This window comes from Pelodiscus sinensis, chromosome 10 (assembly GCF_052426305.1).
Source record: "Pelodiscus sinensis isolate ZL-2025 chromosome 10, ASM5242630v1, whole genome shotgun sequence".
NCBI lineage: Eukaryota > Metazoa > Chordata > Testudines > Trionychidae > Pelodiscus > Pelodiscus sinensis.
Window position 1 is genome coordinate 11,165,611 of NC_143061.1, and position 12,373 is coordinate 11,177,983.

At 41.9% G+C, this 12,373-nt stretch overlaps 1 protein-coding gene across 1 annotated transcript in view; it reads left to right on the top strand.

The window, feature by feature from the left end:
- PEX5L (peroxisomal biogenesis factor 5 like) overlaps positions 1–12,373 on the top strand; it is a 77,082-nt gene that overhangs the window by 28,115 nt on the left and 36,594 nt on the right. Inside the window, exons 4-5 of the mRNA XM_075938036.2 lie at positions 2,348–2,474; positions 9,338–9,434. Of these exons, the coding sequence (XP_075794151.1) occupies positions 2,348–2,474; positions 9,338–9,434 (224 nt within the window). The remainder of the gene's footprint in view (positions 1–2,347; positions 2,475–9,337; positions 9,435–12,373) is intronic.

Consider the following 12,373-nt stretch of genomic DNA (forward strand, 5'->3'; position numbering starts at 1 on the left):
TACTCCTGCCTGATATTTACACTGCCATCAGACACCCAAGGCTGGCCCATACCAGATGACTCCGGCTAATGGGGCTCAAGATAAGGGGGGAATTTAACTGAGATGTAGACATGGAGGCTGAGGATGCAGCTTAAACTGATACCCTCTTGCCATACATGGTCCTAGCCCAATGCCTACACTGCAGTTATGCAGCCTGAGCTCCACAAGACTAAGTTAGCTGACACAAGCCAGCTGCAGGTTTAACACTGCAGTACAGACATCCGCTCAGTGTCAGTTGTGAGGATCTTGTGATTTGAGCACTTATCAATTAAGTTACGTCTATACTGCAGCGCTATTTCGGGATACTAGAGACAATTTATTTCAAAATAAGTGATGTGAAGACAGAGCCAAATTTTGAAATAAGCTATTTTGAAATGGACTCGAAATAAGCTATGCCCACGTTTCTCAGACTGGGCCCTGGGCCCCGACCCCCCTTGGGGGTTGCGAGTGACTTAAAGGGGGGTTGTGGTATCACAAAGTTTGAGAACCCCCGAGCTACGCAATTTGTGTAGCTCAAATTGCGTAGCTTATTTTGAGCTACAGGTGCAGTGTAAATGCATCCTTAGTGGCTGGGCCCTGTCCACAAACTCAATCTGCAGTGTTGAGCAGACAGCCATTGGGATAATACATTTCCAAGCGGGGCTGATTTGAATGTTTATGATCTCTGGCATGTCATCTCTCACTAACCATTTCACCTTAGCTTTTAATCACCAAGATGGCAGCTACTAGAAAGAGGCTTAAAAATGCCAAGTTTTAATTAAATGTAAACCAATAATTTACAAACGATGTGTGGTGCTTCTTGTGAAGAGGACTCTCAGAACTTAAAATCACTGGGAGGCAACTTTCTTAAAACTCCTTCCAGATTGTCTCTGAGTGGGATCTTCAAAAGCACCTGAATGAGTTAGGTGCCTTCTCTTATTGATAGGTGCCTAATTAACACAGACTAACAGATTTTTTTTAAAATCTCTCCCTCTTGTTTTCCAGTAATTAGTTGCTGAAAACTGAATGCAGTATTCTAGGTGTTGTCTCCCAGAATTATGTACAGAAAGACTAGTATACATTAAACAGCAAAGGGTTTGAGATGAAGGACTGGAGCTATAAATATTAAATACAGGTAAAGAATAGGAAGATAGCAGCGTCTTTTAAAAATATCATCTAACATACCTGTGCTATGCTGGGTAATATAAGGCACAACTACTAATGCGTCAACGTATGTGCAAATGAGGAACCATAAGTGTCCATCCTGGACTACTGAATGCTCTGAGAAAGGTTTTGAAAATGAATGAAGTTCCAACAAAATCCTCATTAAAAAACAATGAAGTCATCACAAGGGAGTATTATTAGAAGTAAAAGCAAGACACAACTCTCAAACCAGTCAGATTCATTTTAGACCTTCCTTTCTAAATCAACAGATATCGCAAATGCATACTGTACTTGTAACATACTGCTTTGCCTACATACATCAGCCGCTGAAAAGCAGTGGAAAGTCAGAGTTCCATTCTTGGCTCAAGCACAGTGTTCATACAGATTATCAAAACCTCGTCACTGGATAACATTTGGCAGGATACGGATTTTGTGAAGTTAAATTCAGTTTATTTCCTTCTAAACTGTCCTAAACCTGAATCATTTCCAACTGCAAGAGAGAAATTGACAAGGGAAATGTGATCTGTCTGAAGATAACAGCATTTCTTTCCATCAGGATAAATCTGTTAAAGACTCTGATGTTCAAGAGGCCCTCAATCTCCAATCTTATTTTTTTTATTTAGTGCCTCTGCAATATGTCTAGAGAAGATTATTTTGTTATCCGGATGTCTGGAGACCTTAATAAACATGAAAATCAATTCAGACATGTGACTAAATGATTTAATTGCCTCCATAACCATTTATACCCATAAACTACAGATGCTAAAAGAGAGGCTTGATTTTCAAAATCTGGCCCAAATAAAACTATAGGTTAAAAATAACCAAAACAATGAAGAAGCTGCCACACTCTCAGCAATTTATATAATTTACATTGAAATAACTGAATTCACAGTCTCACTCATTTCCGGTACAAGTATCTTAAAATTTTAGTGACTGAAAATTAGGATTTAGGTAACTCACTGCTGGTTCTCAAATATGTCAGTTTTCCCAGGAATTTCAACTGCCCTAAAATTCATGAGGATTGGGCCCCATCTAGAAATATGCTTTCCAATCATCATAGAAACACAGATTTAGAGGAGCAATTTCCTCGGCACCTGTATATGGAGCTTCAGACAGAATGTTTTCTGAGTTAGATTCCTTAAAAGATTCTCTTTTTTCCCCTCAGTAAATATTCAGACACAGCTCGAGAAATGGGATGAAGTGAAGTTTCATGGAGAGAGGAACAGCAAAGGTCTTTCAGCTACAGAACGAAAATCTTCATCATCTAGAGCGCCATCAAAAGAGCTGTTATGGTAAAACACTTGATTTCCCGAGAAAATATTTCCAGCTCTGGTGTCTCGGTACTCATTAATGCTATGTTTATGGCGAGTCATAATATTATTTCCTCAAAGAGGCAACATTGATAGTGTTCAGTCAAACATTTTGGACATAATGTAATAAGTATGTCAATTATAAGTTAATTTTTTCCACAGATTTTTAGATGAGTCCTAGTACACTGCTCGGGGAGTTGAGCAGTGCCTGATTCTGCCTTGAAGCAGAGAGAATGCCATGGTGTAGGGGAAATCTGGATAGTAAATCTATCCTCACACTCACCCCACAGTGAAAGTTTCTGTGCGATGGGGCTGGGCCCGGCTCATTGCTCTGGGCATTTCCAACTGACAGAAGGGCAGCTGGGCCAAACCTGAGTGGTGCTACAATTTGGCATGCCAGGAACAGGGAGTAGGGCTCAGCCCCAAAGGACATGAACTGTCATAGCATGGCGAGTGTGGGGCAGTCTTTCTCTCCAGCCTCCCTTACACCAAGGCTGCCCCACCAGATCAGGCAAGGATTAGGTTTCAATGCCAGGATGGAGGATGCATCTATGTAACGGTGGGTCACAAAAAATTTTAAAAATTTTAAAAATAAAGAAAAAATGGGTCACCTTCATAAAACATTTGGGAACCACTGACAAATGACAGCATCTCTCATAGCCTGGTAAAGTTCTGTCTGTCAAACAGTCACTAGGCTGCTGTGTCAGGGTCCCAGTAGGCTAGACCTTTGTGCTGCTATCCTGCCCTTGGTCTGGGCAGGCTGCAGCACTGCTTTTTTGCTTGGTCACTCTGGCATGCTGTATAGGCACAAGTGTTCCAGTCACCTGATGATGAAGCAGACAGAGAGGCTTTGTCAATGTTCCAAAAACAAATCACTCTTTAGATAGCATGACAAATTTGCAAAATGGACAGCATGCTTGTCTACATTTTTCTACCTGTTTCCTCATCACTATTGGCAGTTTTTGAGCATAGAATAGAATCCTTAAGGAGTCCAGACCTCCCTTCTGCACATGGCTTCTCTTCTGAATCATGGAGTTCATGATGGAGTGCAGCCAGCTTCCTTCATCCTCAGGTGGTCCTCCAGTTAAAAAGGACCCCTTCTTACAAAAGCATACCTCTCTCTCTCCTACCCATGCTTTCTGTGTCTCTGAGTTCCTGTGAGTTCTCTCTGACTTTCTCAGGCTCTAAGAATCTAAGTATTAACACCCGACAGTGACTTTGTTCTCTTGCTTGTGGATGTTCTGCTCTCCAAACCCTTCCACTGCACACAAACTTGGTCAGACTGGCTTCCTTAGGCCATGTTTACACTATGAGATAAGGCTGAATTTATAAAGGCTGACTTTTTAGCACCTGATTTTGTAAAGATGAAGGTGCATGTTCTCACTACGCTGTTCGAAATAGCATGTCTCCAATATAGCTACCATCAACACTGAAAGCGATGAATTGTAGGTAGCTATCCCACAGTTCTTGCATCCTTTTGCATTCTGGGTTATGTTCCCAGTGCACACTGGCACAAAAACTGTACCCAGCACCACCTGCGGCACATGCCATCAGCATCCCATAATGCACTCATCTCCTCCCTCCTCAACTTCTCCCGTTTGCAAGCAATGGCAAACTGTCTCTTCCCACCCTTTTTTCTCCTGATTATCTATGCAGATGCCATAGCAACACAAGCATGGAACCCATCGTGGTTCCTATTGAGCATCAAAGCATTATGGCAATAATATTAACCATGGTGACCCTTATGTTGGAGTATATCCAGAGTGTATCCAGGGTCTGCTAGCAAGAGGAAGAATCTCAGGAGGCCATGAACATACTGTTCTGTGAAGCACTTGAGTTGAGCAATTGGCAAATGCCACCAGTATTCAATCCTCTGGATACAGTGGAACACCAGTTCTGGTTCCATGAGACAAGCACAGACTGGTGAGGCCACATCATAATGCAGGAATGGGATGATCAGCAGGGGCTGCAAAACTTAAGGCCACTTTCATGGAAGTTTGCAAATTGCTTTCCCCTGCTCTGAAGTGCAAGAATACCAGAATGAGACTCACTCTGACAGTGCAGAAGCATGTGGCAATAGCCTTGTGGAAGCTTGCAATGCCAGACAGCCACTGGTCAGCTGAGAATCAGTTTGAAGTGGGGAAATCTACAGTGGGAGTTGATGTGCTTCAAGTAGCCAATGCAATCAATACCCTTCTGCTATGGTGCATAGTGACTCTGGGAAACATGGGGGATATAGTGGAGGGCTTTCTGCACTGGGGTTCCCTAGCTGCAGTGGGGCAATAGACAGAACGCAGATCCCTACCCTGGGGAATACAAACCACAACAGGTATTTCTCAATGTTGCTGCAGGTGCTGGTGGATCACAATGGCCATTTCACTGACATCAACATGGAATGATCAGGAAGGGGCATGATGAGCACATATTTAGGAATGCCTGCCTCTTCAGCAAGCTGCAAACTGGAATTTTTTTTCCCCTGTCCAGAAAATTATCTTTGGAGATGTTGAAATGCCAATAGTGATCCTTGGCGACCAAGCTTACCCCTTACTCCCATGATTCATAAAGCCATATACAGGAAGCCTGGACCACAGTAAGAAGCGGTTCACCTACAGGCTGAGCAAGTGCAGAATGGTAGAATGTGCTTTGGGGCATTTAAAGGAAAGGTTCCGCAGTCCACTGCCTAGGTTAGACCTCAGCAAACGCAACATTCCCATTGTGGTGACAGTCTGCTGTGTGCTCCATAATATATGTGAGAGTAAGGGGGAAAGTTATCCGGCAAGGGGAAGGGGGGCTTATGGCACAGAGCCTACCCATTGATTATGAGCAGCCAGACACTAGGGCAAACAGCGAGGGCACTGCAAATCAGAGAGGCTTTGAAAACAGTTTTATAAATGGCCAGTTTTGAGAGGCATGCATGTTGCTCTCAACAAGGTGCTTCTGCATTCAGAGTGCTTGCCTGTAAACCTTCCCCATCCCAACACAAGCAAAAAAAAAAAAAAAAAAAAAAAAAAAGTTGTTCAGAAATCATGCGCTTTTATTTAGGGGACAGAGCAGGGACAGAAAAGGAGCTCATGGTGGAAGCTGCAAGGACGGGGTTAAGGGTTATCACGATTGTGAAAAGGATAGCCCTCAATCCCTGGGGGGTTGAGTGTGAGGCGGTCTTTGACTTCTCCCTGGTGAGAGGATGTGATGGAACTTGGTGAGGAGGGAATTGGATTCTTCAAGGGCTTGAGGGGGGGCTTGTGTATCAAACTATCTTGGAAGGCTGCCATGCGATCCATCACATCCACGATGGACGTCAAGACTCTCTCCTGGTTCTTTACTTCCAGCTCTCTGTCCTCATGCTCCGCTCTCATCTCTAGCAGCAGCATATTCCTCCATTCGCTCAAGTGTTCCCTGTCCAACTAGGCAGATTGCATTTGCTCCTTGAACATGTCATCCCTGCTCCGTTTTCACTTGTGGATTTGTGCCAGACAGACAGCTGGCAGAGCCGGGGGAGTGTGCAGCAGGATCGCTGCTGTTCCCACTGTAACAAGAAGTGAAGGGCAAACATTACAGGAGATACACTGTAGAGCACAAAACCTGATCTGTTAGAATAAAAGGAAGGTCTGTCTAAAGGCAGTAGGGCTGTATGGTGTACAAGGCCACAGTTGTGCTTTTAAGTGGCCTCTATTCAGAAGGTATGCCACAGCTCTTAAGGCAGCAGCTGGACTCGGTTTGGTGGCAGGTATGGCAGGGGACAGTGGCAGGTATGGCAGGGGACAGTGGTTTACAAGGCTCAAACTTGGGGAGGGAGGGGGGTCTGGGAGTGGCAAGGCAGGGACTCACATGGCACCCATGTGTTAGGCAACCCCTGTTTGCCAGAAGAGTGCAACTTTCCGTTCCCATGAGCCTATACGGGCAGGAAGGGGGAAAGGGTCTCAGAGTGGTGGCAGGGCTGGCCTGGGGCTCAAGCCATGCCTCTTTGGGGATGAGCAAATGAGATTGTCCCCAAAGTTATGAAAAGGTCCTGGCTGTTGACAAAAGTTAACCCTCGTGCGTCTGAGCACTCTCCTCCTCCTCCTCTTCTTCACCCATTCTGTCCTTCACACGGCTGCCCGAGTCTGCCTGAGGAGCATCTTGGTGGAATCCATGGACTGGCTAGGGAAGCTGATTGGGTTCCCTCCTAGGATCACAGGCAGCTGCTCATAAAAGTGTCATGTTTGCGGCAATGATCCAGACCATCCATTGGCCTCCTTTGTCTTCTGTTATGACTATCTCAGCTCCTTTATTTTTATATGGCACTGCTCAGTGTCCCCAGCATATCCTTTCTCCTCCATGCTCCTTGCAATCTTGGCATAGATATCTGCATTTCTTTTACTGGCTCATAGTTCTGCAAGAACAGATTCCTCTCGTCGCACAGAAATGAGGTCCAGGATCTCCGGCATGCTCCGTGCTGGTGCTCATTTGCTACCATGGGCATTCGTGGTCAAGTGTGCTTCTGAGGTCTTGCTGGCCACGCTGGCCACACAGGAAAGGAAATTCAAATTTTTCCAAGGTTTTCCTGTTCACATGGAGAGCAGTAGAGTTGAAAGCCCTGGACAGAGTGGTCACTACAGGGCACTGTGAGGCATCTCCCAGAGGCCAAGAACTTAAATTTTCGCAGCACTGTTTGCACTACCGTAAAGCTGACCAAGCAAGGTTGAATTTAGCATTACTCCTCATAAAAGCAGGAGTACCAGATTCAACTTTAATGGCCCTTAAAGTTGATGGAACAGGCTTGGTGGTGTGGACTCATTGTTTAGAAATTCAACTTCATGCAGCTAAGTTTGACCTAACCTCCCAGTGTAGACAAGGCCTTAGGCTGCAGCTCTCTCAGGCTATGTCTAGACTGCAGGCTTCTTTCGAAAGAGGCTCTTTCGAAAGCATCTTTCGAAAGAGCCTCTTTCGAAAGATCGCGTCTAGACTGCAGGCGGATCTTTCGAAAGAGCAATCCGCTTTTTCGAAAGAGAGCACCCAGCGAGTCTGGATGCTCTCTTTCAAGGAAGCCCTATTTACATTGAAGAACACCTTCTTTCGAAAGAGGAACTTTCGAAAGAAGGCGTTCTTCCTCGTGAAACGAGGTTTACCGCCATCGAAAGAAAAGCCGCGTTCTTTCGAAATTATTTCAAAAGAACGCGGCTTGAGTCTGGACGCAGGGGAAGTTTTTTCGGGAAAAGGCTACTTTTCCCGAAAAAACCCCTGAGTCTGGACACAGCCTCACTGTCCTAAGTTACTCCCACTTGAATGGGAGGCAACAAGATTTAACCACCATCCAGTGTCCCTGGTTTCAGGGTACCGCTCTGACTGCAAATGTTAGAATCCATGTACACTAAGGAATTTAACGATACAGCAATTTCATTTCAACCAAAATTCAGAAGTAATCCAGAGCTTCCCCAGACTGTCATGTGGTTTGGGATACTTGCCAGACATGTGATCCAGAAATGGGCACAGGCGAATGGAAGTGTTAATGTAATGCAACTAGGACTACATTCAGTCAGTGTGGAAATGAGGGCAACTCACACACCAAGGAACAGAAGATGTATGTACATATATGTAAGGAAAAGCAACTAACAGGAGAACGCAAGGTAAAATAGACAAGCCAAATTCTGCTTTCCCTTCTGCTCTTTGCAATATGACTGAGTTTAGGTTTCAGGAGATATAAGTGAGAGTAGAATTGGGCCCTGTATGGAGGTCTTCCTTTTAATTGCTTATTTCTGCTGCCTTCTTTGCATATAAGTCATGCTCATTTTGCACACCACTGTCAAATTACTACATTACCATTTACATGCACCTGTGCCAATTTTGCACCACCATTTACATCACTGTGATCTTCTCTTCGGATGCGTCTACACTGCACTGTTACTTCAAGATAACTAGCGTTGTTTTAAAATAACAATGCGCATGTCCACACAGCCATTCTGTTATTTTGAAATAATTTTGAAATAACGGATGGCTTATTCCAAAATCTGTAAACCTCAATCTATGAGGAATAATGCCTATTCCGAAATAGCTATTTTGAAATAAGGCATGAGTAGATGCTCCACTGTTGCTATTTTGAAATAGCCCCTCATCAGGACCATTATAAGTTATTCCTCCCCAGTGCCTCTTGGGACTCTAAATCGAGATAGCACATCTACACTAGGGAAGTCTGCCTCAGACTAATTTTGAGGCTTCCCTGAAGTGTAGATGTGCTATTTCGAAATAACTATTCAAGAATAGCTTATTTTGAAATAAGTATGCAGTGTAGACATACCCTCTGAAATTTTCACTTGCGCTTCACCTACCAACAGAAGGACTGAATTTGATCCAACATGTTTCATTTCTGTTATCACTTGTAGAACTTAGAAAGGAAGGAAACAAAGCTACGAGGCAAGGAGAGAGGGGTGTGGTCGGAGTAAGGGACTGGCAGCCAGGTGCTCTGGAGTGCTGATCTTTGCTCACATTCTGACTCTTAGTGCCTTTGGGCAAATTACTCAACCTTTCTGTGCCTCAGTTTACCGAGGTATAAAATGGACAGAACACTGCTATTGGCCTGATTCTCCATTTCATTATACTATGCTTATGACAAAGTAACTTCCTTGGCTTAACCTGCATAATGGCAAATCAGATTCCAGATCTCTTCTATGAGTATGGGTTGTGTTGGTTTTGCATGGGACTGAAATGTGTGACAGAACTAAGGAAGAAAAATCAATGCACTATCAGTGTCCCCCAATAAAAATTACCTCACTAACAAAATTAACCCAATTATTCATTATGAATTTATTAAACTGACAGATACAGTTTCTTGGTGTACAATGATGAATGTGTAAATGCATTATTTTTAGGTCTACAGAGAACAAATCGCAGTCTGAACTGACTACTGTCAAGAGTGCCTTGGAGTCCAATTCAGCATCAGATTTAGAATTAGTACCTGCAACACAGGTGAGCAATTTTATTAGATCTAGTCACACAGATAAGGCAAGCAGGAACTGTTTCATTGTGTTACTCTTAACTACTGAGAGAACTGTAAACTGGGTGTTTTCAGCATCATCAGTTCACTCAATGAGAATTATGCAGCTAAATCTTCACATAATGCATTACATTACAAAAGCAGATTATAGGCATTTGAAATATATTCTCATCTCCATGTTTCTTACTGCACTGAATGACCACTGTAGCCAGGGGCTAATGCTTTTTAACTTATAAATCTCCTTGGAAGTATATTCCAGTAGAAGTGGAGAATTGATATATGATTATCATCCCGGCTATGACTCTCACTGTCTGAATAATCATAATGATGCTAATAAATAAGAAAACAATTAGATAAATATTTACTATTGAAACACCAATAAAAATGTACCATTCCTTGTGGATTGGGGAATTTCATAGTACAAAATTATCATCATTATATAACATTTTGATCAGGAACAGCAGAATAAAATGCAATAATTAAAAGTGATTGGAAGACAGTCAACAGATTCCAAGAATTAATCATTTATGTTAAAAGCATATACCAAAATACAAACCCACTGATCACTGATTACTTATCTTACATTTTCCATTTTTCTGATCATGGTCTTATGAATCATAGCAGCAAATTTGGAATTCTCTTTTTTGGATTGAAATAGTCCCAGTTTTTGCTTCTAGCCATGATGCAAAGTCCTATCTATATGAACAGAAGACTTAGGAATGAATGGGGTTTTTCAAGAGTTAAGATGTAAGAGTGTTTTGTTAGATTTTCTCTTCAGAGTTGACTTTTATTCTTTTGTTTTGTGAGATCTGCGAGTGAATTTTCTTTTTCCCTTAACATTCATTGTACTTCAAGTAAAGCTCTTTAAACATTATTTAGAAAAACTGTTGCCATATCAAGAAAAGGGGCCTTTGAAAAAACATGAGTTATTTCAATGCAGTAACTTTCCATTACTGTTCTGCAAAAAAGACAGACATTGCTGAGTAATTTTTGGCACACTAAAAAAATAAAATAAAATAAAAATCAATAGCACAGTAGAGTTGTTATGTATTACTGTCACAACTACAATCAAATCACATATTGCCAACCCATTTCTTCAATTGTATCATTTTAGGTCTGTTACTTAAATCATTTTTGTTGCTAGTAATAGCTTGTGGATAAAATTCGGTCTTATTATTGTGAGCACTTTAAAGCTCTCATACTTAATACAGTACAAAAAGTGAATCACTTTTCCTTTACAAAAATAAAATAGAAAAATAAAAGGAATTACACTGGGCTTTCTAACATAACAAGGAGTGTTCAAAATCAACCATAAGCTGAAGAATGTGAAGGGTACGTCTACACAGCAGCGGTATTTCGGAATAACTGATGTTATTTCGAAATAAAGTGCACATCTACTCAGCAAGCCTGTTATTTTGCAATAATTTCGAGATGGCAGACTTTTTACTCCAACTTTCATAACCCTCATTTTATAAGGAGTAAGGGAAGTTGAAGGAAGAGTGTGTAGACAGCGCCAAAAGCTAAATTAAGCTATTTCAGCTTCAGCTACGCAACTGACGTAGCTGAAACTGCGTATCTTAATTCGACTTTTACCCTGCAGTCTAGACATGCCCAAAGAGACCTATTTAAAATAAACCTATATCCAACAAAGACTCAAGTAAGAGAGAGACAATTTTATATCTTGCAGCTGAATATGAACACTACACACAGCTGGGCACATCCTCGGTTGGTGTAAATTGTCAGAGGTCAATGGAAGTCAGTGGAGCTATGCCAATTTACACCATGATCACTTGAGGTTATATATTATGCCTCATTCCCCTATTCTTGTTGTGGCTGTTTGCTTGCCTTTCCTCTTGTAAGGTCTTTGAAGATGGACTAAACCTCCTGCTATATTTACAGGTTGCCTAGCATAGGTGCTAGTGAAAACAAAATAACAACATTAATTACCACTAATTCACATAATTGAGTTTGTACTCACCCATCTTACAAGTTTTGCTTGGATCTACACTGGCATTTCTAAAAAACAAAAACAAAACTTGGGAGGAGCACAAAGGGACTAATGTCCCTGAAAAATCAGACCACAGGATTTGAAAAGTAAGTGGTTGGAAAAACAGTCAAAAAGTAGAATGAAAGTGACAGGAGAATGTGGAGAGAGACAGCATGAGGGAAATCACTGAGATGGGGAAGAAAAAAATTGAGTCATACATAAAGAAGAAAGCTCCTATCTATTCTACATAACAGCAAGATTTTAAGTAACTGACATGATTCACACAAATGGGCCCATTTACCTCCTTCATTCCATTTCCTCAAGAATCTCCTCCTCCAATGAATTGTTCAAAAACATCAGTGTAAATTAGATTATTTACTTCCCATGCTAAATGAGTGCTGAAGAAATGCTTGTGTAGCTGTGCTGCAAGGATCCATTAATCTGTTTTACCTCTCTTACTGCAAAGGATTTAAGGAAATGAAATCCTCATTTTAGGATCCTCATAGCATCACTTCATTATCAATCTGGGATCCTTGTATAATACCACCAGCCCTGTAAAGGCATTATGCCTATTCCAGATGGAACTTGCTATTTTTAATTGGAAATGAATGTGCAGAAGAAGGATGGAGAGAAATAATGAAAGTGAAGGAGAAGAGGCAAGAGCAGGATGGGAAATTCCAATGTGCACAAAAATGATGTTGGAATACTTCAGAACTCTAGCCTAAATCTTTCTCCTAAATCCAGTATAAATCTTCTCAAATCTCATGCATCCAAGCCAACTCCTAATCCAGCTAATGCAAGAACATGCTTTTACAGACCAAACATGAAAAGAAGCCAACTTAGGGTACATCTACACTGCACGACTATTTCAGGATACCTCCGGTACAGGAAATAGCTACCCGCCCCCCCATCTACACAAACTGC